The sequence below is a fragment of the Arvicola amphibius genome, chromosome 11 (assembly GCF_903992535.2).
Source record: "Arvicola amphibius chromosome 11, mArvAmp1.2, whole genome shotgun sequence".
NCBI lineage: Eukaryota > Metazoa > Chordata > Mammalia > Rodentia > Cricetidae > Arvicola > Arvicola amphibius.
In genome coordinates this window covers 118,298,398-118,326,360 of record NC_052057.2, presented here as the reverse complement: position 1 = coordinate 118,326,360, position 27,963 = coordinate 118,298,398, and the positions used below count along the sequence as shown (strand labels likewise).

At 43.7% G+C, this 27,963-nt stretch overlaps 1 protein-coding gene across 1 annotated transcript in view; it reads left to right on the top strand.

The window, feature by feature from the left end:
• Window positions 1-27,963, top strand: part of Esrp1 (epithelial splicing regulatory protein 1) — a 55,583-nt gene that overhangs the window by 1,141 nt on the left and 26,479 nt on the right. The window contains exons 3-11 of the mRNA XM_042055980.1: window positions 946-1,059; window positions 5,452-5,566; window positions 19,280-19,378; window positions 19,483-19,537; window positions 21,357-21,467; window positions 21,573-21,705; window positions 21,806-21,848; window positions 24,356-24,657; window positions 25,760-25,978. Of these exons, the coding sequence (XP_041911914.1) occupies window positions 946-1,059; window positions 5,452-5,566; window positions 19,280-19,378; window positions 19,483-19,537; window positions 21,357-21,467; window positions 21,573-21,705; window positions 21,806-21,848; window positions 24,356-24,657; window positions 25,760-25,978 (1,191 nt within the window). The remainder of the gene's footprint in view (window positions 1-945; window positions 1,060-5,451; window positions 5,567-19,279; window positions 19,379-19,482; window positions 19,538-21,356; window positions 21,468-21,572; window positions 21,706-21,805; window positions 21,849-24,355; window positions 24,658-25,759; window positions 25,979-27,963) is intronic.

The following is a 27,963-nucleotide window of genomic DNA, read 5'->3' as shown; positions in this document are numbered from 1 at the left end:
GAAAGGTATAGAAATTCGCAGGCTTCCTGTTGCCTCCCGCGTAGTTCTTTGGGCGGGAGTATTAGTCGCGTTTTCCCCCAGCGAAGTTTGAATCCTAGCTCCCGCAAGCCCATGCGCAGTCCCTAGTGGGTCTGGGTCTGCAGCCCAGCCAGGTTGAGGAGCGCAGACCGTCTGTGCATCCGTCCTCCCGAGCTAGTTCTAGCTCCTGAGCGCCCGCCTGATTTCAGCCTCAAGTCTCAATTTCCAAAGGCTCGGCTTCCTTATTGTTTCTTTAGTGCCTTGATTGGGATCCCAGGTAGGGGTTGTAAGTATGGACCTGTGGGCCTGCCTGTAGGGTCACCGTGGAGCTGGCGGGATCCCCTGTAGGAACTGAGGTGACCTAAAAACTGGCTGCTGCGCGTGCTGACGGTTGCTAGAAACCTGAATAGGGCGGGTCTCAACACCTGTGCAGCGCTGTGTTCTGCGCTCTCCCAGCCTCTGCCGTAGCGCAGGAGTCTCCTATTAAAGGAGGAAGTTATTTCTAGAGTATTTTCTAAGTGTTACCCGCCTTACAGCGTTCTTCTTATTCAGTACCCCCCCTCCCCCGCTTGCGTATCGGAAGTGGGTGATTTAAAGCTGGAACATCCCAACATTTAAAAGGCAGTCCCGTGGAATGATGTAATCTGGAGGCAAACTGAAAAGAGACCTCCAGTAGGCTCATCCTGAATATAAGGGTTGCTGGGAAGTGAAACCCACTTCTGCGGAGCAGAAAAGCTGCAGATTGGTTGGAAAAGCATCCTTGCCTAGGGCAAAGTGACAGGTTGGGTAGTGGGGGTTGCGATATTGCCTGCGTCAGGCCTCAGAGTCCTCAGGACTATTTTTCTCTGATTATCTTCAAGTTGGGCCACTTTGACATGTTTGTAAATTCTGCTTTCGTTGCCTCCTTCCGTGTTCTTGTTCTTGCAGTTTAACCAGTCAGTGAGCAATGAGCTGAACATTGGGGTAGGCACTTCCTTCTGTTTGTGTACTGATGGGCAGCTTCATGTCAGGCAGATCCTGCATCCCGAGGCTTCCAAGAAGGTAAGAATGCTGGCTTCTGGAGAGGGGATGTTCTCAGCGGGGTGACTGGGGAATCTGAAAACAAACGAACAAACCAGATGGTTTATTCAAATACGTTTATTCTGGCTTCTGGAAAAACAGCTGTACTTTGGGGGTTGTCTGGAGGCTTTTTAAAACGTTATCCATATTATTCTGCTTTTAAAGGAGGGCAGACTGGGACTTCTGTCTAATGGTGCAGCTTTTCGTTTTGGAGATGTAAACATGTTTTGAATCAAAAGGATGGTGGTGAAAGTCACAAAGCGGCCGTGAACTTGACGCTGCTGTACTTGAAAGCAGGCGATAAAACTGTAGCGTACAAGGGGTAACATGGTAGATTTAACATTATGTATATTTTATCACGATTGAAAAACTCATGTAATTTTCATGGAGGTGTGTGGGATTGCTGTAATTTTATAGGTATCCATCAGTGATTAAAACATCATCTTTGTTATGTATTCAGCTTGACACTGCATTTTCCAAAGCTGATATAAGGTTTGAATTTTTGTCACTTACAGTAGAAAAGACTGGTATTTTACTGCCTTGAGGTAATTTTCTTGTGTGAAATGCTTTATCCATGAAAGAGAATCAAAAACCTTCTAAACTTCTAAATACTTTTATTTAGGGCTGCTTAGATAACGATTACCAAGGTAAACAATATTTTAGAACACTCCCTTTGATTTGAAGTGTTGAAAACCAAATTTTAAAGGTTTTGTTTGTTTGTTTTTGTAAATGGGTGGATTTTTTTGAGACAGTCTGGCTCTGGAGTCCAGGCTAGCCTCAAAGTCCAGGCACTTCTGCATCGTCTGTGCTGGGATTGAGGATGCACTGAAATCTTCTATCAGTAAGGTTGCCTTTACTGTCTTTTCTCAATGTGAAAAAGACCATGCAAAAGCAAAACTAGTCTTACCCTGAATCTCCCGTTTCTCTCCCTGGGAAGAGTGTTTTGGCAGGACAGTGAAGAGCGTAGACAACTGGCCCAGTGTAGCTGATTCGTGCCGATGTCGTTTCTCTTAACAGTTTGAGGTTCGTTGTGGCTGCACTGCAGAAGGGTAGGCACTGAGGTTGAAAAGATTGTGTGAGGCTAAGAAAGTTGGTAGGTTGACGTAGACGCGGGCAGCACAGTTAGCCCAGACTTCGTTGTCTTCATTCTCCAAAGCAGAAAAAGCTAGCAAGTTAGTTAAATGTATGATGGCTTGAAAGTCTGCAGAAGCCGCCCCAGGTCCTCCACCTTGAAGGTGATCAGTCCTTTATAGGAATCTGAGTAGCTGGTTGGTGTTCTGGAATGGTTTACCAGAAACCATGACAAAAGGTCTAGAGGCAAAAAGCTTTTTAAAATAATTTAACTTCTCCCAATTTTTTGAGATGGTTATAGCCCAGGCTAGCCTTTCAGTGTTTTGGAGAATGGTCTATAGAGCCTCTCCCCTTATTTTCTTAGGTTCCGGGTTACAGGAAAGGGGCACTGTCCCCTGCCCCCCCCCCCCAGTTTCTTCTGGTTTTTTTTTTTTTTTTTTAGATGGATTGCTTTGAAGGGGAGACAACTTGTAGGGAAAATAACTTTGCTACACAGAAAACAATAGGTGAAAAATTTCCCCTAACATTAGAGTATTATATTTAAATTATATATAAAATATATAATATATATTATGTTCTAGAATACTGTGGGTGGAAGCATTAATTTTGCAATAGCATTTATGCTATACAAACCTGTTTTTGCTTTATAACTTAATGTAATGTCAGTACATTTATAAACACTAAATAAAATGCTAAGTATTTGAAATGGGAATAGTGATTTAAACTGATGTTTTCTGTTGGGTGAGTTAGTACTGTAGATTTTCATGACCATAAGGCGTTGTGAAGATTCATGCTTCATGTAGTTCTTCAAACCAATGATGTGGATTTTACATACAGTATGAGAAAATTAAAATGAGTAGAATCCACTAGAGATGTTATTATATATTTAGTATTTCCTGACTGGAGAGATAGATGGCCCAGCAGTTTAGAGCACTTGCTCTTGAGAAGGACCTGGCTTTTGTTCCACGTGGTGGCTCATAAGCATCTGTAACTCCAGTTCCATGGGATCCAAAGCCTGCTTATATCTGCTGTGGGCACCAGGCTTACTCATGGTATATATACTCATGAAGGCAAAATACACATATAAAAATTTTTAAGCTATTTTAAAAAAATGTATTTTATAAAAAAGAAAGTAAATGGGAATTTCAAGTTAATGAACATTTAACAATTTTGAAATAAAAAACCTCTAGGGCTAGAGGTGGCTCAGCAGGTAAAGATGTTTGCCTCCAAGCTGAATAGAGTTCAGCCCTTAGACCCGCATGGTAGAAGGAAAAATCCTGACTTTTCCAAGTAGTTCTATGACCTCCACATTCATGTAATGGCAAGTGTGTGCTCCACCCAGCAAATAATGTAAAGCGGGGGCGGGGGCGGGGGTGTGGAATCTAAATTCTTCCTTGTAAGAAGTTGGTTTTAGCCAGAAACGGTGATCCACATCTCCAAACGCAGTGCTCTTGCAGCTGAGCCAGGATGTGAGTTCAAAACCAGCCTGGGGTCATGGACAGTAGGTTCTGAACGAAAAGCAGAAGCCCAGAATTGCCTCAGTTACACGAGTGTTTGTCTGGCATCCTGGGTTCATCCCCCAGACTGTGTGAAACTAGGTGTGGAGGCGCATTCAAGGGGAGTGACGGGGAGATTGAGAATCAGAAGTTTCAAGTTTAGCCAGGCATGGTGCGCACACCCTTAGTCCCAGAACTCAGGAGGCCGAGGCAGGTGGATCTCTGAGTCTGAGGCCAGTCTGGTCATGAAAGAAAAAAAAGGGAAAAAAGGGGTCAAGGTTTGCCCAGCCTTGAGTTTGAGGTCAGCCTGGGTTCACACAGGGAGACTCCTGTCTTACACAAACATTGACAGAAGACCTTAAAACCAGGGTATAGTATTTGTTCCTCTGCACAGTGATCCTTACTAACCCTAAGAGTGGAATAAGAGCTAAGAACCGCCAGTAACTTTCTCCTCTCTTTGACATAAAGAGCCCTTTTCTTTTTGGTCTTTTGCTAGGAATTGAACTTCTAGGGCATTGCACATGCTCTGCAGGCCCCCCTGGCTTTTTTGAGACAGTTTTAGTATATAACTCAGGCTGGGCCTGGTCTCACAATTCTCCAGCCTCCCCCCCCAGGAATTATGTGTACTCTCTACCCTGTCGAGTTGTGTCCTTTTGTTCACATGTGTATTTGGTTTTTTTATTTTTTTAAATTTTTTTTCACATGTGTATTTGTGTGTGTGTGTGTGTGTGTGTGTGTGTGTGTGTGTGGTGTGTGTAGCTGAATAGCATGCCTGTGCAGGTCAGAAGAGAGTGTCAGATCCCCGGGCCTGAAGTGACAGGTGATTGTGAGTCGCTGTGTGAGTGCTGGGAATTGAACAGGTGTTTAACCGCTGAGCCCTCATCCACCCTTGTGATAGTTTAAAATCTAATTCGAATTCTCAGGTAAAGCCAGAACAATGGGCAAAACGGATATGGAACTGTAATTTGGGTCAAAAGTAATCTTTTGTAAAGTATAGGGACCACTATTCCTAGCCATGTATAATAAATACGTGTATTACTGGGACTTAACAGCTCTTACCAGTTCATCGTAGTCTAAATTTATGTGTGTAAAAACGGATACCTAAAACCACAGACGGTCTAAAATGATAACAGCTAGAAAGTCTTTTACAACCTGAAAAACAACCCAATATTGCACATATATAATAGCTTCAGAAAGGGTTTGATAGGGGTGAGGAGTGACTCAGCACTTAGCAGAGGTCTATTCAAATCCCTACCCTCGTATCTGAGCTCCTGTCCCAGAGGTGCTGACAACCTCTTCTGGCTTCATGAGAACCCACACACATCTGGTGTGCATGCAGGCAACTATGCACAGATACACAAGACGAAATTAAAATGAAAAGAAAAGGTTTGATGCCGGGCGGTGGTGGCGCACACCTTTAATCCCAGCAGTCGGGAGACAGAAGCTGGAGGATCTCTGTGAATTCGAGGCCAGCCCGGTCTACAGAGCGAGTTCCAAGACAGCCAAGGCTACTCAGAGAAACCCTGTCTCCAAAACAAGCAGAAAACAAAAATGGTTTGATTAGAACACACGGTGAACTAAAAACATTGTTATCCGTTTCATTACAATGAGATGACTTTATGAAATTGCTACGGGATCTAATGTAGTATCGTGACCAAGCATTAAAAAATAGAGCCATTCCACATTGAATTTTATATTTCTAAAAATTGTGGTAAATTGTGCAATATCCCATTCATAGGTTCCTAGTTATTAGAGAAATACGGACCAGATTCACCTCGGTAACAGCCTCTGCCTTCTCCTCCCTCAGAATGTATTACTACCTGAATGCTTCTATTCCTTTTTTGATCTCCGAAAAGAATTCAAGAAATGTTGCCCTGGCTCACCTGATATCGACAAGCTGGATGTAGCAGCGATGGCCGAGAGTATCCTTTAAAGTTACTTAAGAAGGCTTTGTACCCCTATCCTGTGCTTTTCCTTTTCTCTTTCTTTCTCTCTCTCTTTCTCTCTCTCTCTCTCTCCTTCCTTCCTTCCTTCCTTCCTCCCTTCCTCCCTTCCTTCCTTTCAAGTTTTGGAGTTAAGGGTGGTGTTATGCCTGGAGGGAGGTTGCCTTCAAACTTGTAGGTATCCTCCTTGAGAGCCCTCAAGTGCTGGCATTAAAGACATTAACCACTGTACCTGGTCAGGGAAATGCTTTAAACTTTGTCAGTGTGCGTTCCTGTTGAAACTGTTGGTACATACTGTACCAGGAGGAAGTAACTGTGTAAATGATAGGTGTCTTTCAGAGTAGTCATGACTGAACTGTAGCTGATATGTGGTTTAGGGGTTTATGTGAGGTGGCTGCATTTCTGGTAATAATTATGTGAATGTATCTTATATAAGGGTGTGTGTGTGAGAGAGAGAGAGAATGAATTACACACACATAGACAGTTGATAGATTATATAAAATTCGAAGGATTTACACTGCCTACAGATCCCAAAGCCATTTGCGCTTGGTTACGTTGGTCTCGGGGTCTATTTGGCTTCCTTGTAGTAGATAAGATTTTGCTTTGAAGTACTAGGTGCCCTTTAGACTTGACCTGTTTCAAATATATGCCAGCCAGGTCTTGTGATCATAATGAGATACTTGGGGGCATGATGAAACGGAGTAAGCCAAGACATCATGGAGCACACCTTTAATCCCAGCACCGGGAGGCATAGGCAAGTGTACACACCTGTGAGCTTGAAGCCAGCTAGAGATACCTGGTGAGACTGTCTCAGACAATTAGAGAGGGAAGCAGATTGTCCCCACAGTATTTACGTACAGAGATAGTGTTTTCCTTCCTTCCTTTGTTCCTCCCTTCCTTCATTTCTTTTTAAGACAGGATCTCACTAAGTAGTTCTGTCTGTCCCACAGTTCACTATGAAGACCAGAGATCCTTCTGTCTCCCAAGGGCTAAGATAAAGGTGTATGCTACCTGGCTCTGAAAATAGTATATTGGACACTTCATATAATGTTAAATTAAGTTTCAGTGCTTAGAAATCTTAGATCACAAGGGTCCCACTGTCTTATCTATGGAATCTCTTTAATGTGCTGATAAATAGTTGTGTATTGATGTGGCAGAAGGGGAGCTGAGAACTGGACTGTGTTGGTCATTGGTGTGCTGGAGGATGCTTCTGCAGTTAAGAGCTCTTGCTGGCCATCCACATGGGGTGGAACTCTAGGTTCAGGGCATTAGATCTTCTGGCTCCTGTGGATACCAGGCACCTACATGGTGTGTATATATACTGTAGACATCACACATCCATATAAAAAACAAAATAAATTACAAAATCTTTTTAAAAATATTAATAGACATGCAAATTTGTTTTCTTTTAATGAGTCACTTGGACATCATCCTGAAGTCCAACTTATTTTTTTTTTTTAGAATTGTGGGGCTGCTGGTACTTAATGTGTCATTGTCCTTTTTCTTCCCATAAGGCACCAGGCTGTTTTCAACTCATGATTCTCTGCCTCCACCTCCCTAGTACTGGGGTTTCACCACCAAAACTGTACGTTGCTTAAACTCTCTCATTGTTTTCAATAACTAAAACCTCATTCCCTACCCCCACCCCATAGGGTTTCTCTGTGTAACAGCCCTGGCTGTCCTGGAACTTGGATTTCTAGACCAGGCTGGTCTTGAACTCACAGAGCTCATCCTGCCTCTACCTCTGCTTCTTGAGTGCTTGGGATTAAAGGCATGTACCACCACTCTTGTTCACTCTTACTTAAAGATCTTTCTTTTTTATCCTCTGAAGACCTTACCTCCGCATAGTTGCTGCGGGAGTTAGGGAGCAAGTATACACATACAATTCAGTGATTAGCAAAATGCTAAACTATTTGATGCAAACAGAATATTTCTGCAAAATAGAAAATAAAAGTAACTAGAAAAAAAATCAAGGCCTGGGTATAGCTCACTGATAGAGCACATAGAGGCCCTGGGTTCCCCCAGCCCCACCCCCCAAAATCACTCCTTTAGTGTTCTCACTGGTAAAATGGTCCGCTGCTGTATGCAGGAGGGTCCTCTGGGTTGGTAACATGTCCATTGCTGTGTGCAGGAGGTTCTCTGGGTAAGCATTTTTATTTTTCTCAGTTGACTGACAATTCAGAGAAATCTTGATAAAACATAATCCACCATTTTTCTTCTAACAGTCTTGGTGGATGTAAGGTTGAGGCTTTGGGGCGTTTGGGGAATGTTACCTGGGTTGCTTCCTTGCTGTGGGCTATACTTCTCAGTGTATTTAGTAGCTGACCTTTGGGGAGGGGTCAGCATGATGTGCCAGTGGTTTCACCAGTGGTTTTGTCTACTGCTTCCGCTGACCCTCGGTAGTGACTAAGTCGAGCTGAACTTCCTCTTTCCGTGCCTTGTTCTTGATTAAAAACAAAGACAGGATTTTCTGTTTCTTAAAATGTAACTGTTTTAAAGCCTAGAGGTCTGGCTCAGGTGGTAGAGTGTTTTAAGGCTTGGGGCTAGATACACTGTAATCTCAGCACTTGGCAGGGAGAGGCAAGGGATCAGTGGTTCCAGGTTCTCCTCCGTGATGTAGCTCACTCCAGGCCAGCCTGGGCCCTGCCTTTAAAAAAAGAAAAAAATGGATTCTATCCCTAAATGTTTTGATTAATATTTGTATCTTTTTCTCCTTTAACATTTATAAGCTCCATTAACCTTTCTTAGCAATCATTCTTATGTTTCATTACTGCTGGGATGAATTAATCTAACTTTCTATTCAGAGAAATAGATAATTTCCCAGCCTAGAGCTGCCAAGCCAACTGCAGAGGTCAGAGGAGGCTGAAGCTGCAAACCATCTGCCTGAGCATGTCTGAGCTGAAGAGCTGTGTTCTCTGAAACCGCTAAACATTTCACTTGTTAATATGGAAATGGTCCTGAGTCTGCAAGCGCGGAGGTAGTCATTAAGTGTATTGGATGATAGACAGTCTTGGCTCTTGTAAGCTCGTGTGTCCCACTAGTAACCAGAGTGTTCAGGCTGACACACTTTTTATATTTTCCCTACTATGCGGTTAGTTGTGTTATTTTTAAACCTCAGTTGTTTGAGACTCTCCCATGTAGCCCAAGCTGACCTAGAACTTGCTGTGCCATTAGGATGATCTAGAACTCCTGATTCTCCTGCCCCCAGCTCTTAAGTGCTGGGATGATGATAGATACGCCCGCCCTGGCCAGCCTGGTGTGTTTTGTTGTTTGGAATGCAAGTGTAGAAATGTGGATTTGTTTGGAATGTCAGTGGCTGTGGTACTGTGTTGGGGACTCCTGCTTCTGTTGTGGTTTTGTTGCAGTTTGAAATTGGGAACTTGCTCTACAGTTTCAGCCTTGCTTGGAATTGGGCAGCCCTGCATCAGCTCTTGTGTGTGCTCAGGTTGTATGCATGAGCATCACACCCAACTAAAATTCTTGTATTTTTTTTAGTGATTTTAGATCAGAACAAATTGAGCAGGGAGTATAGCTTTTCCATTTGTGTCCTCACCCTCCCTCACTGTCTGTGGTTCATGCACACAAGTTTGCTAAAACTGAACTACCTAGGCTAGGTGGTAGTGGCACACGCCTTTAATCCCAGCACTTGGGAAGCAGAGGCAGGCGGATCTCTGTGAGTTCGAGGCCAGCCTGGTCTACAAGAGCTAGTTCCAGGATAGTCTCCAAAGCTACAGGGAAACCCTGTCCCCCCTAAACCGCCCCCCCCCCCCAAAAAAAAACCCTGAACCTCCTAGCTGGGCATTATTGGTGGCGCACACCTTTAATCCCAGCACTCAGGAGGCAGAGGGAGGCAGATCTCTGTGAGTTCAATACCAGCCTGGTCTATAGAGTGAGTTCCAGGATAGTCAGGACTGTTTAACACAGAAACCCTTTCTCCGAAAAACAAAGCAACAAAAGAACCGAACCTCCTTTGAACACATATTCTCAGTTTACACTAGCGTTCACTTTCGGGGTTGGGTGTTCTTGGGTTTTTGTAGGTACGTAATGATGCATCCACCATGTAACATCATGACACACAGGACTGTTCTGCCCTCTAACCATTTTACTGTTCCTGTGTTTTGGCTTTTCCAGACTTTCTTGTAGTCAAAATGAAATAGTAATAGTCTTTTCAGATTGCTTTTTAAACCCAACAAGACACGCCTAGTGTACTTGTGTGTATTATCACAGTTTGGGGTTTTGCCTCCTTCTAGAGATGCATAGTGTTGTCTGGCTGTACCTCAGCTGATTCCCTCTGCCTCCGGATTCCCAGTGTGGCCGCTTTGAGCAGAGTTGTTTTAAACATCATGATACCTGACTGCAGGTAAACATACATTTGTAATTTGTTTGGGCTCAGTACCGAGAATTGTGATTGCTGGATTGTATATGATACAGTTCTGACCGTTTGGGGCTCCGTGCAAGGGCACTGCCAGTCTGTCGATTTGCCCTTGGGGGAGATAGACCTGCCTCTCTTTGTGTTGGATATTCCCTGATGAAAGTTTTGTGGCCCTAGTCATTCTGTGTGAAGGGAAAGGGATGGCTGTTTTGAGGAAAGGCAGGGTTAGGGATGTTGGGATGCAGCTCTGGTTCCTTCAACCCTTCTTCTCCCCTCGTGTTTTTATGTTTTTTTTTTCTGAAATTGTTTCTAGCCTAGGTGTAGGTGTGTGGAGTAATTCCAGCTCCGGGTGCACAATGCCAGTGGAAAGGCCTCATCTGTCAGGTGCACTGTGCATTGCAGCCTCTTTAATCAGGGAGGTGCGGAGGGTGATGATGGCGGTGGTGCGTCTGTCTTTTTTTTTTAAGGAATTCTATTACATCCCTCAAATTAATACGAGCTACTTCCTATTGGCATTTTGATTATAGAGCCATTTGGTTTTTTGCCCTTCCTCTTCTCTCTCTCTCTCTGTCTCTTTTTCTTTTTCCACCTTCTTCCTCCTCCTCTCTTCCTCTTTCTCTGTGTCCCTTCTTCTGAAGAGGCAGCCTCTGCCTCTCTTCCTCTTTTTCTCCTCTCCCCCCCCTCTCTCTGTCCTCCCTTTAAGGAAAAGCGTCCACTGCCCACTTCCCCAAGACGACAATCTCTCTCTGTGTTCCTTCTTCTTGAAGAGGCAGCCTCTGCCTCCCTTCCCTTCTCTTTTCCCCTCCCTCTTCTCTCTCTGCCCCTTCTTTTGAAGAAGCAGCCTCTGCCTTCCTTTCCTTCCTCTTTCCCCCTTCCTCTTCTCTCTCTCTCTGTGCCCCTTCTTCTGAAAAAGCAGCCTCTGCCTTCCTTTTCTTCCTCTTTCTCTCCTTCCTCCTCCTCCTCTCTCTCTCTCTCTCTCTCTCTCTCTGTCTCTGTCTCTGTCTCTGTCTCTCTGTTCTTCCTTTAAGAGAAAAGCTCTGCCCACTTCCCCTGAGGCAAACTGATCTCTCTCTCTCTGTCTCTCCTGCCCCCCTCTCCTCTAAGTGTCCCTTCTTCTGAAGTGGCAATCTCTGCCTCCCTTCTTTCTTTATTTTATTTTATTTTGTTGATATTTATTGAGTTCTACATTTTTCTCTGCTCCCCTCCCTGCCTTTCCCCTCCTCCCTTCAATTCTCCCCCAAGGTCCCCATGGTCCCAATTTACTCAGGAGATCTATTGTCTTTTACTTTCTACTTCCCATGTAGATTAGATCTATGTAAGTCTCAACTTAGTGTCCGCATTGTTGTCTAAGTTCTCTGGGATTGTGGTTTGTAGGCTGGCTTTCTTTGCTTATGTTTAAAAACCACCTATGAGTGAATACATGTGATAATTGTTTTTCTGGGTCTGGGTTACCTCACTCAAAATGATCTTTTCTAGTTCCATTCATTTTCCTGCAAAATTCAAGCTGTCGTTATTTGTTTCTGCTGTGTAGTACACCATTGTGTAAATATACCACATTTTTCTCATCCATTCTTCAATCAAGGGGCATTTAGGTTGTTTCCAGGTTCTGACTATGACAAACAATGCTACTATGAACATAGTTGAGCACATGTCCTTGTGGCACCATTGAGCATCCTTTGGATATATACCCAAAGGTATATATCTGGTATTTCTGGGTCTTGAGGAAGGTTGTTTCCTAATTTTCTGAGAAATCGCCACACTGACATCCAATGGGGCTGTACCAGCTTGCATTCCCACCAGCAATGCAGAAGTGTTCCCTTTTCCCCACAACCTCTCCAGTATAAGTTGTCATCAGTGTTTTTGATCTTGGCCATTCTTACCAGGTGTAAGATGGAATCTGAGTTGTTTTGATTTGCATTTCTCTGATGACTAAGGTGTTGAGCATTTCCTTAAGTGTCTTTCAGCCATTTTAGATTTCTCTGTTGAGAGTTCTCTGTTTAGGTCTGTACTCCATTTTTTTATTGGATTATATGATCTTTTGGTGTCCAATTTTTTGAGTTCTTTGTATATTTTGGACATCAGACATCTGTACTGTAGCTCTGTAGTAGAATTTGAAGTCAGGGATTGTGATGCCTCCAGAAGTTCCTTTATTATACAGGATTGGTTTGGCTATCCTGGTTTTTTGCTTTTCCAAATGAAGTTGAGTACCGTTCTTTGGAGGTCTTTGAAGAATTTTGCTGAGATTTTGATGGGCATTGCTTTGAATCTGTAGATTGCTTTTGATAAGATTGCCATTTTTACTATATTCTGCCTACCCAAGAGCATGGGAGGTCTTTCCACTTTCTGATGTCTTCTTCAATTTCTTTCTTCAAAGATTTAAAGTTCTTGTCATACAAGTCTTCCACTTGTTTGGTTAAAGTTACTCCAAAATATTTTATGCTATTTGTGGCTATTGTGAAAGGTGTTGATTCTCTGATTTCTTCCCCAGCCCTTTTATTATCTGTGTACAGAGGGGCTTCTGATTTTTTTTTTTTGAGTTAATCTTGTATCCTGCTACATTGCTGAAAGTGTTTATGAGTTGTAGAAGTTCCTTGGTAGAATTTTTGGGATCACTTATGTAAACTATCATATCATCAGCAAACAGTGAGAGTTTGACTTCTTTTCCAATTTGTATCCCCTTGATCTCTGTTGTCTTAGTGCTCTAGCTAGGACCTCAAGAACTATATTGAATAGATACGGAGAGTGTGGATAGCCTTGTCTTGTTCCTGATTTCAGTGGAATCGCTGGGAGTTTCTATCCATTTAGTTTGATGTTAGTTGTTGGCTTGCTGTATATTTCCTTAATTATGTTGTATGTTCCTTGTATCCCTGCTTTCTCCAAGACCTTTATCATGAAGGGAAGTTGTATTTTTATCAAATGCTTTTTCGGCATCCAATGAGATGATCATATGGTTTCTATTTTTCAGCTTGTTTATATGGTAGATTACTTTGACAGATTTTCATATGTTAAACCATCCTTGCATTTGTGGGATGAAGCCGACTTGGTCATGGTGGATGATGGTTCTGATGTGTTCTTGGATTGAATTTGCTAGTGTTATTTATTTAGTACTTTTGCATCAATGTTCATGAGTGAGATTGGTCTGTAATTCTCTTTCTTAGTATTGTCTTTCTGTGGTTCGGGTATCAGGGTAATTGTAGCCTCATAAAAAGAGTTTAGCAATGTTCCCTTTGTTTCTATTGTGTGGAATAATTTGAGGAGTATTGGTATTAGTTCCTCTTTGAAAGTCTTGTAGAATTCTGAGCTGAAACCATCTGGTCCTGGGCTTTTTTTGGTTGGGAGACTTTTGATGATTTACAGAGCCATTTGTATAGATGTTTTTATTCATTTACTAAAATAGCTGTCTGGGCTGTGGTGGCACACACCTTTAATCCTAGCACCCAGGAGGCAGATGCAGGCCAGCCTGGTCTACAGAGCGAGTTCCAAGACAGGCTCCAGGAAAAAACAACCAAAAAATGAGATAATGTTGTGCTTGAAACCATAAACTCTGGAGTCTCATGTATTAAGAGTTAAGTTGTTGGCATTTGTCAGCCTCAGTTTCCCTATATTAAAGTAGGAAAGGCTTGGAAAGAATAGTGCCATGGTGCCTGTCACCACAGTATCCGTGCCTGCCCAGTGTGACTGTTTCCTCCCAGATTATTGGGTGTATGAAAAGAGGTAAAACAGCTGCCAACAACTTCAAAATAAACTTTCTTATTCATTTAAAATCTTGTCTGAACTATTTTACAGTTAAAGTTTTTTTTTTTTTTTAAAAATATTTATTTATTATGTGTACAGCATTCCTTCCATGTGTGCCCGCAAGCCAGAAGGGGGCACCAGGTCTCATATAGATGGTTGTGAGCCACCATGTGGTTGCTGGGAATTGAACTCAGTACCTCTGGAAGAGCAGTCAGTGCTCTTAACCACTGAGCCATCTCTCCAGCCCCACAGTTAAAGTTTTTTAACCTAGTGTGACATTGCTAGAGAGTGTTGAAAACTTCATTTTAGGTACATATTAGTTCAGGTAAATGGTCATGTTGTCCTTTCCTTTTGTAAATACTGGGTGATTATGACTTTTCTGTTGGTTTTTTTTTTTTTTTTTTTTTTTTTTTTTTTTTAGACAGAGTTTCTCTGTATAGCCCTGGCTGTCCTGAAACTCTCTGTAGACCAGGCAGGCCTCAAAAACAGAGATCCTCCTGCCTCTGCTTCCTAACTGCTACAATTAAAGGTGTGCACCACCACTGCCCAGCTTATGGCTCAATTTTAGATGAGGTTTTTTATAGTGAATTGAACAGGACCACTGCAACAAACTACTACGCACCTTAAAAGATGGGGGGACAGCACTGGCTTCCTTATAGGTATCTCTCTCTATGAAAGGGATCAAACTCTCCAGTGTGTAGTTGAGAAGTTCTCTGATAGCTGGTCTTGTCCGCTGGAGGGAGAAGGAATTACCTTTGGATTACATCGGCACAGCGTGAGCCCAGTTAGCAAATGCATTGGCTTGTGGTCGCCGAGAGTTAAGTACTAGAAGTAACTGCTTGTCCAGCTGGCACACACAGTAACTCTGTGTGACTTATCAGCTCTAGAGGTATATTTTGCTTTTGATGTAGTTCATTTGGTAGAATGCTTGGCTAGCACCCAGGAAACCCTGGGTTTGATACCTGATGTCCACTCTTAGTACATTGTAAGCCAAATGTTTATGGACTGGCGCACATCAGTAAGTCCAGCACAAGGGAAGTGGGGCAGGAAAACCCAGTGTTCAGGGTCATCCTCGGCTACATAGTCAGATGTGAATGAGAACCTGTTGCAAAAAACAAGCAGTCAGTGATTTCTCATATAATTGTTTTCGAAGGCTCTTAGCAACACTAATTGTACCCACAGGTTTATTTATATACATACATATACCTACATAGACACACATACACATGAGATCAAGAGTATACATGTTTACATGTGAGAAACACAGAGAGATCATGAAGTTGGGAAGGGAATGGAGGACGGAGGAGGAGTTGAGAGTGGTAATCTTGGGTGGATTTGATCCAAACAAAGTGCACTCGTGAATGAAGGGAAACATTAAAGCAGAGAAGGGTCTCGTTTTTCAGTCTTGCCTAATTTGCTTACTCCGTATAAGTACCTTTTTGTCAGGTTCGAGTGGATCACCGAGGATCTATGGCTGGCCTACTCTAGACAGTTTGTTCTGGAATGGCCTGGGCTACAGAATGAGATTCTAGCTAAAAAACAAACCAAGAACAAAAAAATCTTTTATTTATGTTCTGGTTGTTTCAGTGCTGAAGATTGTGTGCCAGGCAAGCACTGTGCCTTCCAGTCCTCCATACCTTCCAACTCTTACATGTACCTGTTGTCTGTTGCTGTGGAGATGCTGTTCCACTGTGGCACTAGAGTAACTTCAGACTCACGAACCTGCATCTGTGGCTTTCCAACTCACGAGATCACAGATGGAAGCCGCCACGTTCACTTCTGTTGGCCAGCGTCTGCCTGTATCTCACTGCTTCTAGGGTATCTCCAACTCGTCGGGTTTGTTTGAAATTCCATTACTTGGCCCTTCATTAAGCTAATACCTCCAGAAAGTGGGATTTGGTAGGTAGAGATCTTTGTCTCCCCCTTGGAGAGAGTAATTGGAGTTAAACTAAGACTTTTCCTGCTGTGGCTCCTACTTGCATTTTACAGTGGTATCAAGGAAGACTCTGAGTTTAGTCAGCCAGTATAGATGGGCTTAAAGGGGCTAAACCTCCAGGCCGTTTCACCGATGGTGCTGATAAAGCTCCCGCTGTTGGGGCAGCCTCGTCTATTGCTCCAGCTTCTCTGTGGATCGACACTTTGTTCAGTGTAGTTTGAAATGTAGGGTTTTGTTCCCACCAGCCTAGGCTGCATTCTTCCTTCCCTCTTGGCATTGCTGGTTTGTAAATCTGGCTGAGCCTGTCTGGGCTGTTGTGGCTGCCTGAGGGCACAGTGAGTCACTCCCGTCACCAGCCCTGCAGGAGATCAGGAGGCACAGGCTCATCTCACCTTCTCTCACGATGTGACATGAAGCAAGTAATGGTGGAAGAAAGTATTGGTGCTAAAGCATTAGAAAAACCCAAGCTGGAGAGATGGCTCAGCAGTTAAGAGCACTGACTACTCTTCCAGAGGACCAGGGTTCAAGTCCCAGCAACCACACGGCCGCTCACAACCATCTGTAACTCAAGATTGAGGGGATCCAGCACCTTCACACAGACATACATGTAAGCAAAATACCAGTGCACATAGAAAATAAAAAAGGAATCATCAAAAAATGAAAAGATAATCCCCAAACTCACCTAGGGCCAGGTATTGTAACTCAGAAGATGTGCATTTCCTAGCGTGTACAAAAGATAAGAGAAGACCTCCCTTTGTTGTTTGTGTTTGGATTCTGGTAAGGAAATGGAGTGAGCAGATTTAAGAGGTGTGTATGGGAGTAGACACGTGTATCGAGGTGGTCTGGGCATGGAGCAGGTCTCTAGTGGCACAAGGGGAATATGTTGGGATGTATTATATAGAGCCATATTTGCCAAAAGTCAATGACATGTTCCAATGAAAATGAGAATTTAGAATGATTCTTCAGCTGCCAATCTGTTTCAACAGGGAAAGAGACTCTGCATTATTATTTTTGATCTCCCTCTCCTTGACTTATACGTATAAATCTAGTTTTTTTTTTTCTTCTCAAGTATTGCTAAGGTAAAACAAAGTCAGTTAGCCTAGAGCAGGGATGTGTGTACAGCAAAGTGTGGCTGTATTAGGATCCAGTCCCATTACCTACCTTAGAGGAACAGATGGAGAACATTTCCAAATCCTAGGTCTTCCTTTGTGGGTGTTGCTTTCCTACCTGATGGAATGTTGTGACCAGCGAAGGAGGTGGATGATGGCACGGTGTGTTTTAATCGCCTTTGCTTCTGCCTCAGTAAATAGATGCATATGTATGTGTATTATTTGGCTATGTCTGTTTGGGTGGGGATGCTTTAAATAGTTCTGTTATGATTGGTATGTCGTGTATCTAGGGCTTTTTTTTTTTTTTTTTTCCACGACAGGGTCTCTTTGCAGTCCTAGCTGTTCTGAAACTTGCTGTATACACCAGGCTGGTCTCACACTCATACATGGCTTCTAGAGGATTATTTATAAGTATGTATTTGATTTGTTTAATCATAACATGAAAAGGAACACTAAAGTCACTAGAAGTAGGATTAGAAAATGTCAAACCTGGTTGGACGTGGTGGCTCCTTTTTAATCCCAGCCCTCAGGAAGCAAAGGCATTGCGAGTTCAAGGCTAGCACGGTTCCATCCCAGCTGAACTGCACAGTGAGGTTTGTCTCAAACAGAACAAAAAAGAAATGTCAAACCTGTATGTGAAACGAAAAACAGAGGCTCCATCTCTTGTCGGGGACCTTCTTTGTATGTGATGAAAGTGGCCTTGTGACGATGGCGCTTGATGGCCTACCAGAGAGAGACCGCCCAGCCTGGTGACGGCCGTAGTAGCCTGGTGAAGCCGCAGCTCTGTGCAGAAGCAGCTGGGATGCTAGTGTCTGCAGTTCCCAGCAGGCCTGGGGAGGAGTTCAGCACCGGGACTCTCTAGCCTACAGTGAATTGTACCTGTGGCTCAGGTGTTTTCCCTGTCGTCTGTGAGCACACCGAGGATAGGCTGTTGTTTCTCTGTTTCCTTGCCTTTACTACAGTGTAGACAGAGGGGAACATGCTGTTATTACTTTGTGTCTTTTTTATCTTTGTCGGAGCCCAGAAGGTGAGGTTGTCACAGCTCAAGCTGGAGTTGAGCTGGTTAATCCTGGGATCTGTCCCTACTGAGAAGGGGAGGCTGAGGGGTGGGGAAAAGACTTGGAAGAGATGGGAAAGAAGTACTGTGGTCTCGACATCTGAATTGCTGACTTTTGGATTCTACTTTTCCCTAAGTAGTCCATGAGGGATCTTATCTTTATTTCTTCTTTTTTACAAATACTTTTTAAGCTTTGAAAACGATCAGCTAGGGGGCAGTATGGTGTAGGCAAACATTCTGCTAGTTGTGAACAGGTGCAGTTCCCACAGTATCATCTTTGATTCCTGTTAAAACTGTAGTCTGTGCTGTAGAGATGGCTTTGTGGTTAAGAGCACTGGCTACTCTTCCAGAGGACCCGGGTTCGGTTCCCAGCTCTCACGTGGCAGCTCACAACTGTCTGTACCTCCAGCTTTAGGGGAACGGATTCCCTCACACAGAGTATATATAGGCAGAACACCAGAGCACATTAAATAAGTCTTTAAAATGTATTCTGGACCCCTGAAATGGCTCAGCTGCTAAGATTGCTGCCATGCCTTGGGACCTGAGTTCAGTCCCTGGAAGCCGCATGGTGAAGGGAGAATTGCCCTCAAAGCTGTCCTCATTGCCACACGTGGGTTGTGGCATAAGCACTCCCACACATCGGATGCCAGTTTTTAGAGGCAAAGACCACACACAAAAATAATTAAAATATAATATAAATTTTAAAAATACTTATTTTTTTTAAATAATAGTTGTGATTTACACTTAATACAAAATGTGAGAGACAAGCCCTGGTTTACCCAGAAAGTATCCTGGTGTGATCAAGGAGCATTAGGGTTGGTTGTGGTGTGTACCTACATTCTCAACACTCTGAGGCTGAAGTAGGAGGATTGCTTGAGCCCTGGAGTCCTGACCAGCCCGGGCAGTATTGAGGTCATCATGTCAAAACACATATGACATTGCTGGTTCTAGTGCTTGAATTATTTCTAAAATGTGCTGTGAAAGCACTTGGGTTTTATGGACTACGGTTGAAGATAGGCTGTCCCATAGGGCTCTGTGAGTATTCTGGAAGGGATGTTCTGGGTAAAAGCATGGGAATTGTGCCACTGGTATTATCAAGTGTGGACTGCAAAGTTTAGACCTGGTCTTGACTGACAGCCTTATCTTCAGGTTATCTGGTCATTGCCTTGTATGGGTAATGATAAAGAATTCAAATTAACTTGGTTGCTTTATGATTCGACCCTAAGCGCACACAGTTTGCTCATGCATTTGTTGTTTTCTAAGTAAACAAACTTTTCTTATTGGTATTGCCCTAGGATGGGGTGATTTGGACCATTTTCCGCAAGAGGGCAGAGAGGGGAAATATGAGGACTTCGGGTGAGTTCTGGCTGCTCAGAATCAGTCAATGCTAAGTGTCCTGAGGAACTCCCTTGCTTTCAGGTTAACCTCTGCCTGGTAGTAATCCTCCTTTACTTCTCCAGATGTTTCCTTAACAGCCCCACAGCTCTAAACTTTGAGAAGAATGACTCCGTCTCCCGATACGGAGCCTCTCAAGTTGAAGATATGGGGAACATAATATTAGCCATGATCTCAGAGCCTTACAGTGAGTATCGCTGTAGTGACTGATCTCGCCGTGCCGGGCTTTGATTGCTTTGCACAGCTTTGCTGTCCGTAGCCAGGATGACGACTGTGTTTTCTCATTTTCAGATCACAGGTTTTCAGATCCAGAAAGAGTAAACTACAAATTTGAAAGTGGTACATGGTGAGTGGTTGCGTACTATTCCCTTGAACCTTAGACTTGTTCTTACTCATGGTTTTGAAGTACCTCTAGATTTTCCTAATTTTATTAAACCTTCCAGTTACAATTTCTTATCGTCAGGTTATCTATTACTTTTTTTTTATTTATTTATTTATTATGTATACAATATTCTGTCTGTATGTATGCCTGCAGACCAGAAGAGGGCACCGGACTCCATTACAGATGGTTGTGAGCCACCATGTGGTTGCTGGGAATTGAACTCAGGACCTTTGGAAGAGCAGGCAATGCTCTTAACCTCTGAGCCATCTCTCCAGCCCCAAGTTATCTATTACTTAAAGCAAGCTTGTAGGTTGAAGTTAAAATTTGATGCCTAGTGCTGGTGGCACGCACCGTAATCCCAGCACTCAAGAGGCAGAGGCAGGAGGATCTCTGTGAGTTCGAGGCCAGCCTGGTCTACTGGGTGAGTTCCAGAACAGCCAAGGCTGTTACACAGAGAAACTCTGTTCCATAAAAAAAAAAAAAAAAAAATCAAAAAAAAATTTAGAAGTGTCGGTGTGCTTAATTACTTTAACTCGTTTAGGAGTATGATGTTTAATATATGATTCTTACGTTAGTCTTCATGTCTGTCTAACCTTCCCAAAGGGAAAAAAATCATAGGATTTGGAAGTTCTAGAGTGATTGGAAAGAAGATGGTCATTCCCTGAGTTCTTACTGCTCTTGCTGCGGACCTGAGGTTGGGTTCCCAGAGTCCACACCTGGCAGTTCACAGTAACTCCATTTCCAAGGGATTAAATGTCTGGGCCCTGCACATGATGCACATAAATTCATGTAGGCACACATACATACACATAAATAGCAATGGATCTTTAAAGGGGTTCCGGATGTTGTTCGCAGCAGACGTCTAGGGAGGAGTCCGGAGCGCTGTCTCTGATCATAGATAGATGTGGCTACACCAGTCAGTCACTGTCATGAGACTGTCTGGCACCTGGTGATAACCAGAAACTGCCGGCTCTACCAGCAGAGAGACCTTAGCGCTGAATTTGTTGTAGAGAAAGACTCAGGAGGAAAATGTCCTAGGATTAGTGAAAATGTGGATAGGAGACAGACCTTCAAAAGGTCAAAATATATGGTGGGCGCTTTTCAGGTGACTCACTAAGGTGTGGAAACTCCCAAGTGTTTCCACAAACACCCTGTGTTGCCTGGCACTCCCCTTTGCCGACCGAGACACTCACAGTCCTCTGACCACACGCTCACACTCCCAGCGTGGGTTAATTGTAGCTCTGTTCCCATCCTTGCTGCCAGGCTGGATTTAACTCCCACACGTGTGCTTGATACCTGTGAGAAAAGGTTGAAGCCCCAGCCCTGCTTGACCTCAGCATGGTGTCTCAGGCTAGGACAGGCTAGGAATCTTAGACTGAGGTAGGAAGTTCTCAAGTTCAAGGTCAGTCAGGATGATTTATTGAAGGGCTGTCTCCAAGACAAAACAAAGAAAGAAACCTTCCTTCTAGGTCAGGCCGTAAGGGTTCTGAAAGAAGTTGCTTCCTGTAAACTGATCTGATGAGACGCTTTTGAGTGTGTGGCAGGCAAGGAGCTACGCAGCTGATAGACGGTTTCCTAGATGAGCTAGCTGTACTGGACCTACACAGACAGTCCTCTTTCTGTCTGATGGCAGATTTTTGTGCCATTTCCAGACAAGTTGTGAGGGTTCGGGGAAGTGGGACCTGCAAGTCAGTCTGTTCTCAAAGGGAAGCAGGTCTCCCCCCGTCTCCACGCAGCCTGCTTCACGTCCACTAGGCTACATGACGTTGTGTTTGGTTCGCAGCAGCAAGATGGAGCTCATCGATGATAACACGGTCGTGAGGGCGCGAGGCTTGCCCTGGCAGTCTTCGGATCAAGACGTCGCCAGGTTCTTCAAAGGACTCAATATCGCCAAGTTGGTTTCTCTTTGTTTCGCCCAACCCCAGAGGAGTAGCGGGTTTTCTATCGTGTGTCCTCAATGTCCCCCCCCTTCCTGTCCTCTGTTTTGTTTCCTTCAAAGGGGAGGTGCGGCACTCTGTCTGAATGCTCAGGGAAGGAGGAACGGAGAAGCACTGGTTAGGTTTGTAAGTGAGGAGCACAGAGATCTAGCCCTGCAGAGGCACAAACATCACATGGGGAACCGGTACATCGAGGTACGCGTCACGCCCCAACACCCTGACCTCGGCACTTGACCACGAACGTGTGATGGGTGGTTTAGAAATGGTTTTATAATGTCTCTTTATATTTTCTTAGGTTTACAAAGCAACGGGTGAAGACTTTCTTAAGATTGCTGGAGGTGGGTTGCTCTTACATAGTACATACTTTATTGATAACCTGAGGTTTTGTGCACACACTGCGCCTGGATTTCTGTGACCATAAATGGTTCTTTCCTAGTAAAACCTGGGGATTGGTTGATAAATAGGGAGAAGTATCCCATACTGCTGGTGAATTTGATGGACTGTAATGTTTGCCTGAGCAAATCTATGGCTAAATAGCTATTGAGAATAAGACCATATAAAGGTGAAAGGGTTACTCACGTACAGTTACATACAGAGAGAAGGGCAGTTCTTGAGAGAAATGTTTCTGACCTGTTGGAAGCAGCCGCCTGCAGTGCCCGAGGCTATTACAAGTCTATTTCTAGATTTTTCTCTCCGTTATTGAACTCATCAGTGCTCAAGACCATGGCGGTTTTTTTTTTTTTTTTTTTTTATATAGCCATAAAGCTTTATTAAAGGGGAGAGGGGGAGAGGGAGAGAGAAAGAGAGGGAGAGAGAGAAAGAAACAGAGAGAGAAACAGAGAAGGGGGAAGAGAGGCAGAAGTGAAGCTGCCTCTCTGAGAGGAAGATGGAAAAGAGCCCATGGCAGTTTCTTGAATTTGGGGGGATAATTGTCTGCATTTGGTTCTTTCTCTCCTACCTTTATGTGTGGGCTCTGAGGATTGAACTTGGGTCATCACGTCCAGGTCTAGTATTTTCAGATATGTGGTATTCACAGAAATAAGAATAGAGGAATTAAAAAAAAAATCTTTTTTAGGTTTTTTTGTTTGGTTGGTTTTTGAGACAAGGTTTTTCTGTGGCCTTTGAGCCTGTCCTGGAACTAGCTCTTGTAAACGAGGCTGGCCTTGAACTCCAGGGAGTCCTCCTTCCTCTGCCTTGCCGTGTTTGTATTAGAGGCGTGAGCCACCATGCTGTGCTGGTTTGTTCGTTTGTTTGTTGAAGGTAGTTTATAGACATCTACTTTGTAAGTTTCTGTTATTTGGTTCATGTGGTTTTTAAAACTTTGTTTCTTTTAATACATTCTATACATCACATGTTCAGTTTCTTTAATGTTAATTATTCATAGTATTGTGTTTACAACAGTTTTGGGGTTTTTGAGACAGGGTTTCTCTGTGTAACAGCCCTGGCTGTCCTTTGTAGACCAGGCTGGCCTCAGACTCAGAGATCCGCCTGCCTCGGCCTCCTGGGTGCTGGAATTAAAGGCGTGTGCCCCTGTGCCGCTACCACCCGGCTTGTATACCATGTCTTTGTACATCCCTATGGAACTCCTGGAGCTTATTTTTAAGTATGTTGTAAAGTTTTATGTTTGTACTATTCTTTAGGGTGGGTCTCTAAAAGTAGGAGAGCTGAATCTTAGAACTGAAGGCTTCAATAGACTTTGACAAGGTGCCAGATTATGCTAGGGTGACTGTCCTTTAAATGTAAAGTCCTGTGTTATACAGCAGTAGTAAATCTTTTTAGTTGTCAGACTTCCTACAAGAGGATTCTCTTCCTCTGATGTTCTAGTATGTTTCTTTTCTGCTACTTTCTTTGGGTAAATCCTAAGGCTTCAGAGTTTAAGACTTGACTTTTCCTTAAGTGTCTGAAGTTCACAGCATTGTTTGAGATGGACGGGGCATAGCTGGTGTATTTGGAGTTGCTGGGTTCTTCTGTGCCCTGGACTTGGATGGTAAACACACTACAGACTGGGACAGATGAACTGGGTTTTATTGTCTGCCTAGTGTGACCAGCATTGTCTGTTAAGAGGACATGGTGTTAGCAGGAACTGCAGATGTGCATTTCAGTGCATGCTTCCACATGCACTACTGTCCCGTGCTGCATTGGAGCAGAGTTGGTGAATGTAGGAACTGGGCATTTGCATTTTCATTATTCTCTATGAAAGTTTCTTAATTAAAGGTAATGAAGCAATTATAAATACAATGTACTTTATTATTCTAATTCATTCTCCTAGTTTGCGGAGTTAACTTAGCAGATGGGGAAACTGAGGCATAAACTTAAGTAAAGTCATGCCCTGGTAGACAGGATAGCCAGGATGTGACGTCGGTGTTCTGGATAAAGGGCTTGTGCCTTGTTGTTGTGTAGCTGGACATAGAAATCAAAGACGTGCACTAGGCACACAGTCTAGTACTGAGCTTGATTCCCACCCGGGACCCATGTGTCAGTGCCTTGGCACTCCGTGAGAAGAAAGAACAGGTGAACACTCTGGTTTGTGTGGCCAGCTTCCGAAGTCAAGAGGGGTGCTTTAGAAAAGTGCTGCAGGAAGAGTTTCAGATCTGCAGGAAGGGACTCCTGAGTCCTAGGATATTATCATTATGAACCTAGTGGTGGTGCGAATCTTAGCTGTAAATTCAGAACACTGCCAGAGACCTCGGAGGAGGCTCGGCAGTAGAGCGCCTCCTGACGGGAAGGTACCGGCTCTGCTTCCCGGCGTTACACACAACCTGTTGAGAATTTTGCCATTCTAAATTTGTTCATGTTGCTATCTTAACTCTTTCTCCCTGCGTGTTCTAATATTCATTTTCTTTAGGGACATCCAATGAGGTAGCTCAGTTCCTCTCCAAGGAAAATCAGGTCATCGTCCGCATGCGGGGGCTCCCTTTCACAGCCACCGCGGAGGAGGTGGTCGCCTTCTTCGGACAGCATTGCCCCATCACCGGGGGAAAGGAAGGCATCCTCTTCGTCACCTATCCGGATGGTAGACCGACGGGAGATGCCTTTGTGCTCTTTGCCTGTGAGGAGTACGCTCAGAACGCCCTGCGGAAGCATAAGGACTTGTTGGGTAAAAGATACATCGAGCTCTTCAGGAGTACGGCAGCCGAAGTGCAGCAGGTGGGTGCAGGCTTTCCCGGGAGGGTGTATTTATTCATGTATTAAATAACTTCCTAAATAGAAATCACATAGACATAGGAAAGAAATTAAAACTGGCAAGGTGGTTCCTGAGGCCATTCTCTTTATTAAGAATTCAGAGTTGGGCTGTGAACATAATATTAAGGGATCACTGTATGTTAAATGTACTTCGTGAAATGAAGCTGAATAAATTACCACAAAAGTCCACATCTTGCCATATGTCTAGCTTTTTAAATATGTTTACCCAGAAAGACACTGCCTAATAAGTACATTGTATTATATGGAGTATGTGCCTTGGTTTATTTTATTGTATTTAATTTTTTTTTTTTTTTTTTTTTTTTTTTTGGTTTTCGCCACCACCGCCCGGCTTGTATTTAATTTTTTTAAAGACAGCATCTCACTATGTAGCTCTGGCTGGCTTAAAAATCGCTATATATGCCGGGCGGTGGTGGCGCACGCCTTTAATCCCAGCACTCGGGAGGCAGAGGCAGGCGGATCTCTGAGTTTGAGGCCAGCCTGGTCTACAAGAGCTAGTTCCAGGACAGGCTCTAGAAACTACAGGGAAACCCTGTCTCGAAAAAAAACAAAACAAAACAAAAAATCGCTATATATAGCAGACCAGCCTTAAATTAATGGGCAGCCCTTCTGCATCTATTTCCTGAAGGCTGGGATCGCAGGTGTGTAGTTCCACGCATCAATTTACTTCATGTATTTGGCAGAAGTGGGCGTGACGCTTTCCCAGAGGAGACACATGAGCCCCTCCCTCATCAGGGCTTCTCAAACTTCCTTGCCCTTATCAATCGCCTAAAGGATCATGAGAAACAGTTATATTTGTAATAGTTGTATCGTGGAGACATGAGTATACCCCACTGCATCCTTGCCCTTTTGAAGATTTGACTGAGGGCCTCCTGTATTCTACAGTATGCCATACAGCTGATAACACACTCACTAGGCCCTAGAGCTGGTAACACACTCACTAGGGCCTGCAGGTCTAACAGGATTCTTGGTGAGGTTAGCAGTGCTATGGAGGACAGGTTAGGAGCAGCAAGACTCTTAAGTCCCTTGTGTTTTGCCTTTTATATAGGTGTTGAATCGATTCTCTTCGGCCCCTCTGATTCCACTTCCAAACCCTCCCATCATCCCGGTACTACCTCAGCAGTTTGTGCCCCCCACAAATGTAAGAGACTGTATTCGTCTGCGAGGTCTTCCCTATGCTGCCACCGTTGAGGACATCCTGGACTTCCTGGGGGAGTTTTCCACAGATATTCGGACGCATGGGGTTCACATGGTGTTGAACCACCAGGTAAAGAAGTTAACTGTTGGAAAATGGGTTTGCTGTTCTGGGGGGTCAAGCGCCCCCCTCTACTAAGATATAAGTACAATAGTCCAAAATTTTATGTTGTGTTTAAGAGAAGATTTAGCTGTACGTATAAGACATCTTTAAGACATACTCTTAAGGGGCTGGAGAGATGGCTCAGAGGTTAAGAGCACTGACTGTTCTTCCAGAGGTCCTGAGTTCAATTCCCAGCAACCACATGGTGGCTCATAGCCATTTATAATGGGATCTGGTGCCCTCTTCTGGCATGCAAGCATACATGGAAGGAATGTTGTATGCATAATAAAAAAATTCGCCTGCTATTAGTGTGATCGTTGGAGTACAGCTGTCCCATTATCAGCATTTTTTATCCGTATATGATGAGTGTGTCCGGCTTTTTTTGTTGTAGCTGCTGAACTCCGCAGTTCTGGTGTGAGTGGTCACAGACCAGATGTAAGCACAGAGCACACCAGTGTTCTGAAACCCTTCACACCCACAGACGTGTGAGGCGTCCACTCGCACTCAGTAGAATGTAGACCTGAAGAGCTGCACTCCGTAGCACTAGGTGTGGATCTTCGTCTCAGCCGCATCCAGGAATAATTGCGAAGCTTTTCTATAAAAGACTGAATTCTTCCCTAAGCCGGGAAGAACTTACTTGCTTGGTGCTCCTTGAGTTTTGGTTAAACAAACAAAATTAATCCTGCTAGGTGCCAGACAGTCAACTGGTGTCTTTATGCCATCTCAAGCAGCACAGAGTTCCAAATACTCACAGACTAAGTAGCACTAGATTAAAACTTACCAAGTCTGTTAAAAGCAAAGAATTTAATTTTGGATAACAAGCATTTTCTCAGAGTGTTAATGGACGGAATGCAGACGTAGAGTGGAAATACTCATTTTTTTTTCTGACTACTAATTACCCACGTCTTCCCACTTGAGGGTTTGTTCACTTTTGTAAATATCTTCCTACTTACTGGGTACAAGTAGTCACAAATTCCAAGCCCTTGTACAGCGTTCTACACTAGTACATGTTCTTCTAACATTTTGTCTGTGTAAGCCACACACCTTTTAAATCTGACAATTTATAGTCCACTTTGCCAGTGGGTGGCTCCACTATTCAGCATCACTAGGGAATTATTTCTTTCAAGTTACTGTTTTCTAATAACCTTGGGGTCATTACCCTTTGATTAACAACAGTAGACAGATTTGCCTCTCATTTGACCTCCATGACCTGGGGGGAAGATGCTCCTTTGATGGCTCTGATCTGCCTGGTAGATGTTGGGTTTCCATCGTGGACTGGGTTTGTTGCTCATTTCCCTGGTATGGTGACTATTATGGTAACTTGCATGGTAATCATTTGTAAAACCATATAATATTATAAATGTTTCCTAGGAGACTTGGAGAACTCTAAAAAGAGCCCTATAAACTGGTCATCTTTTTTTCCCCCTCCAATGTGCTTCAGATGATAAAATATTACCAAGGTGTTTGACATGTATGTAGCACAAACAGGGCTTAATTTTTTTTTCCAGAGGGGGATTTTCTGTTAACAAAAACTACCTTGAAGTACTTCTTAGAGCGGTTGAGAGAGAGAGTGGGAGCATGTTGGGAAGACTGGCTTCCTAGCATGGCAGATGGCACCTAGCCACTTAGTGTTATACCTTGCAAATCCCCGACTTACCCTCAAGATACCCTAGTCTCCAGGGGTGAGGGACAAGCTGAAAGGATGTGGCAAGTCAGAGAGGAAGCAAGACGGAGCCAAAGGAGAACACAGGCTTATTTAGTTTCCTGTCGGAGGATATGTTACTAGCTTTTCTCATCAAATGATGTTTAATCGGATTTTTCAGAAGGGAAAAGAATCCACTATATAATCCTCCATTCTGAAGCTGCAGTCACAGCGAGCGAGACCTCTGGAAGCCCTGTAAATTTGACACTAACTTAGCAGAAACCCAAGGGATCGCTTTCAACCGTGTCTCTCA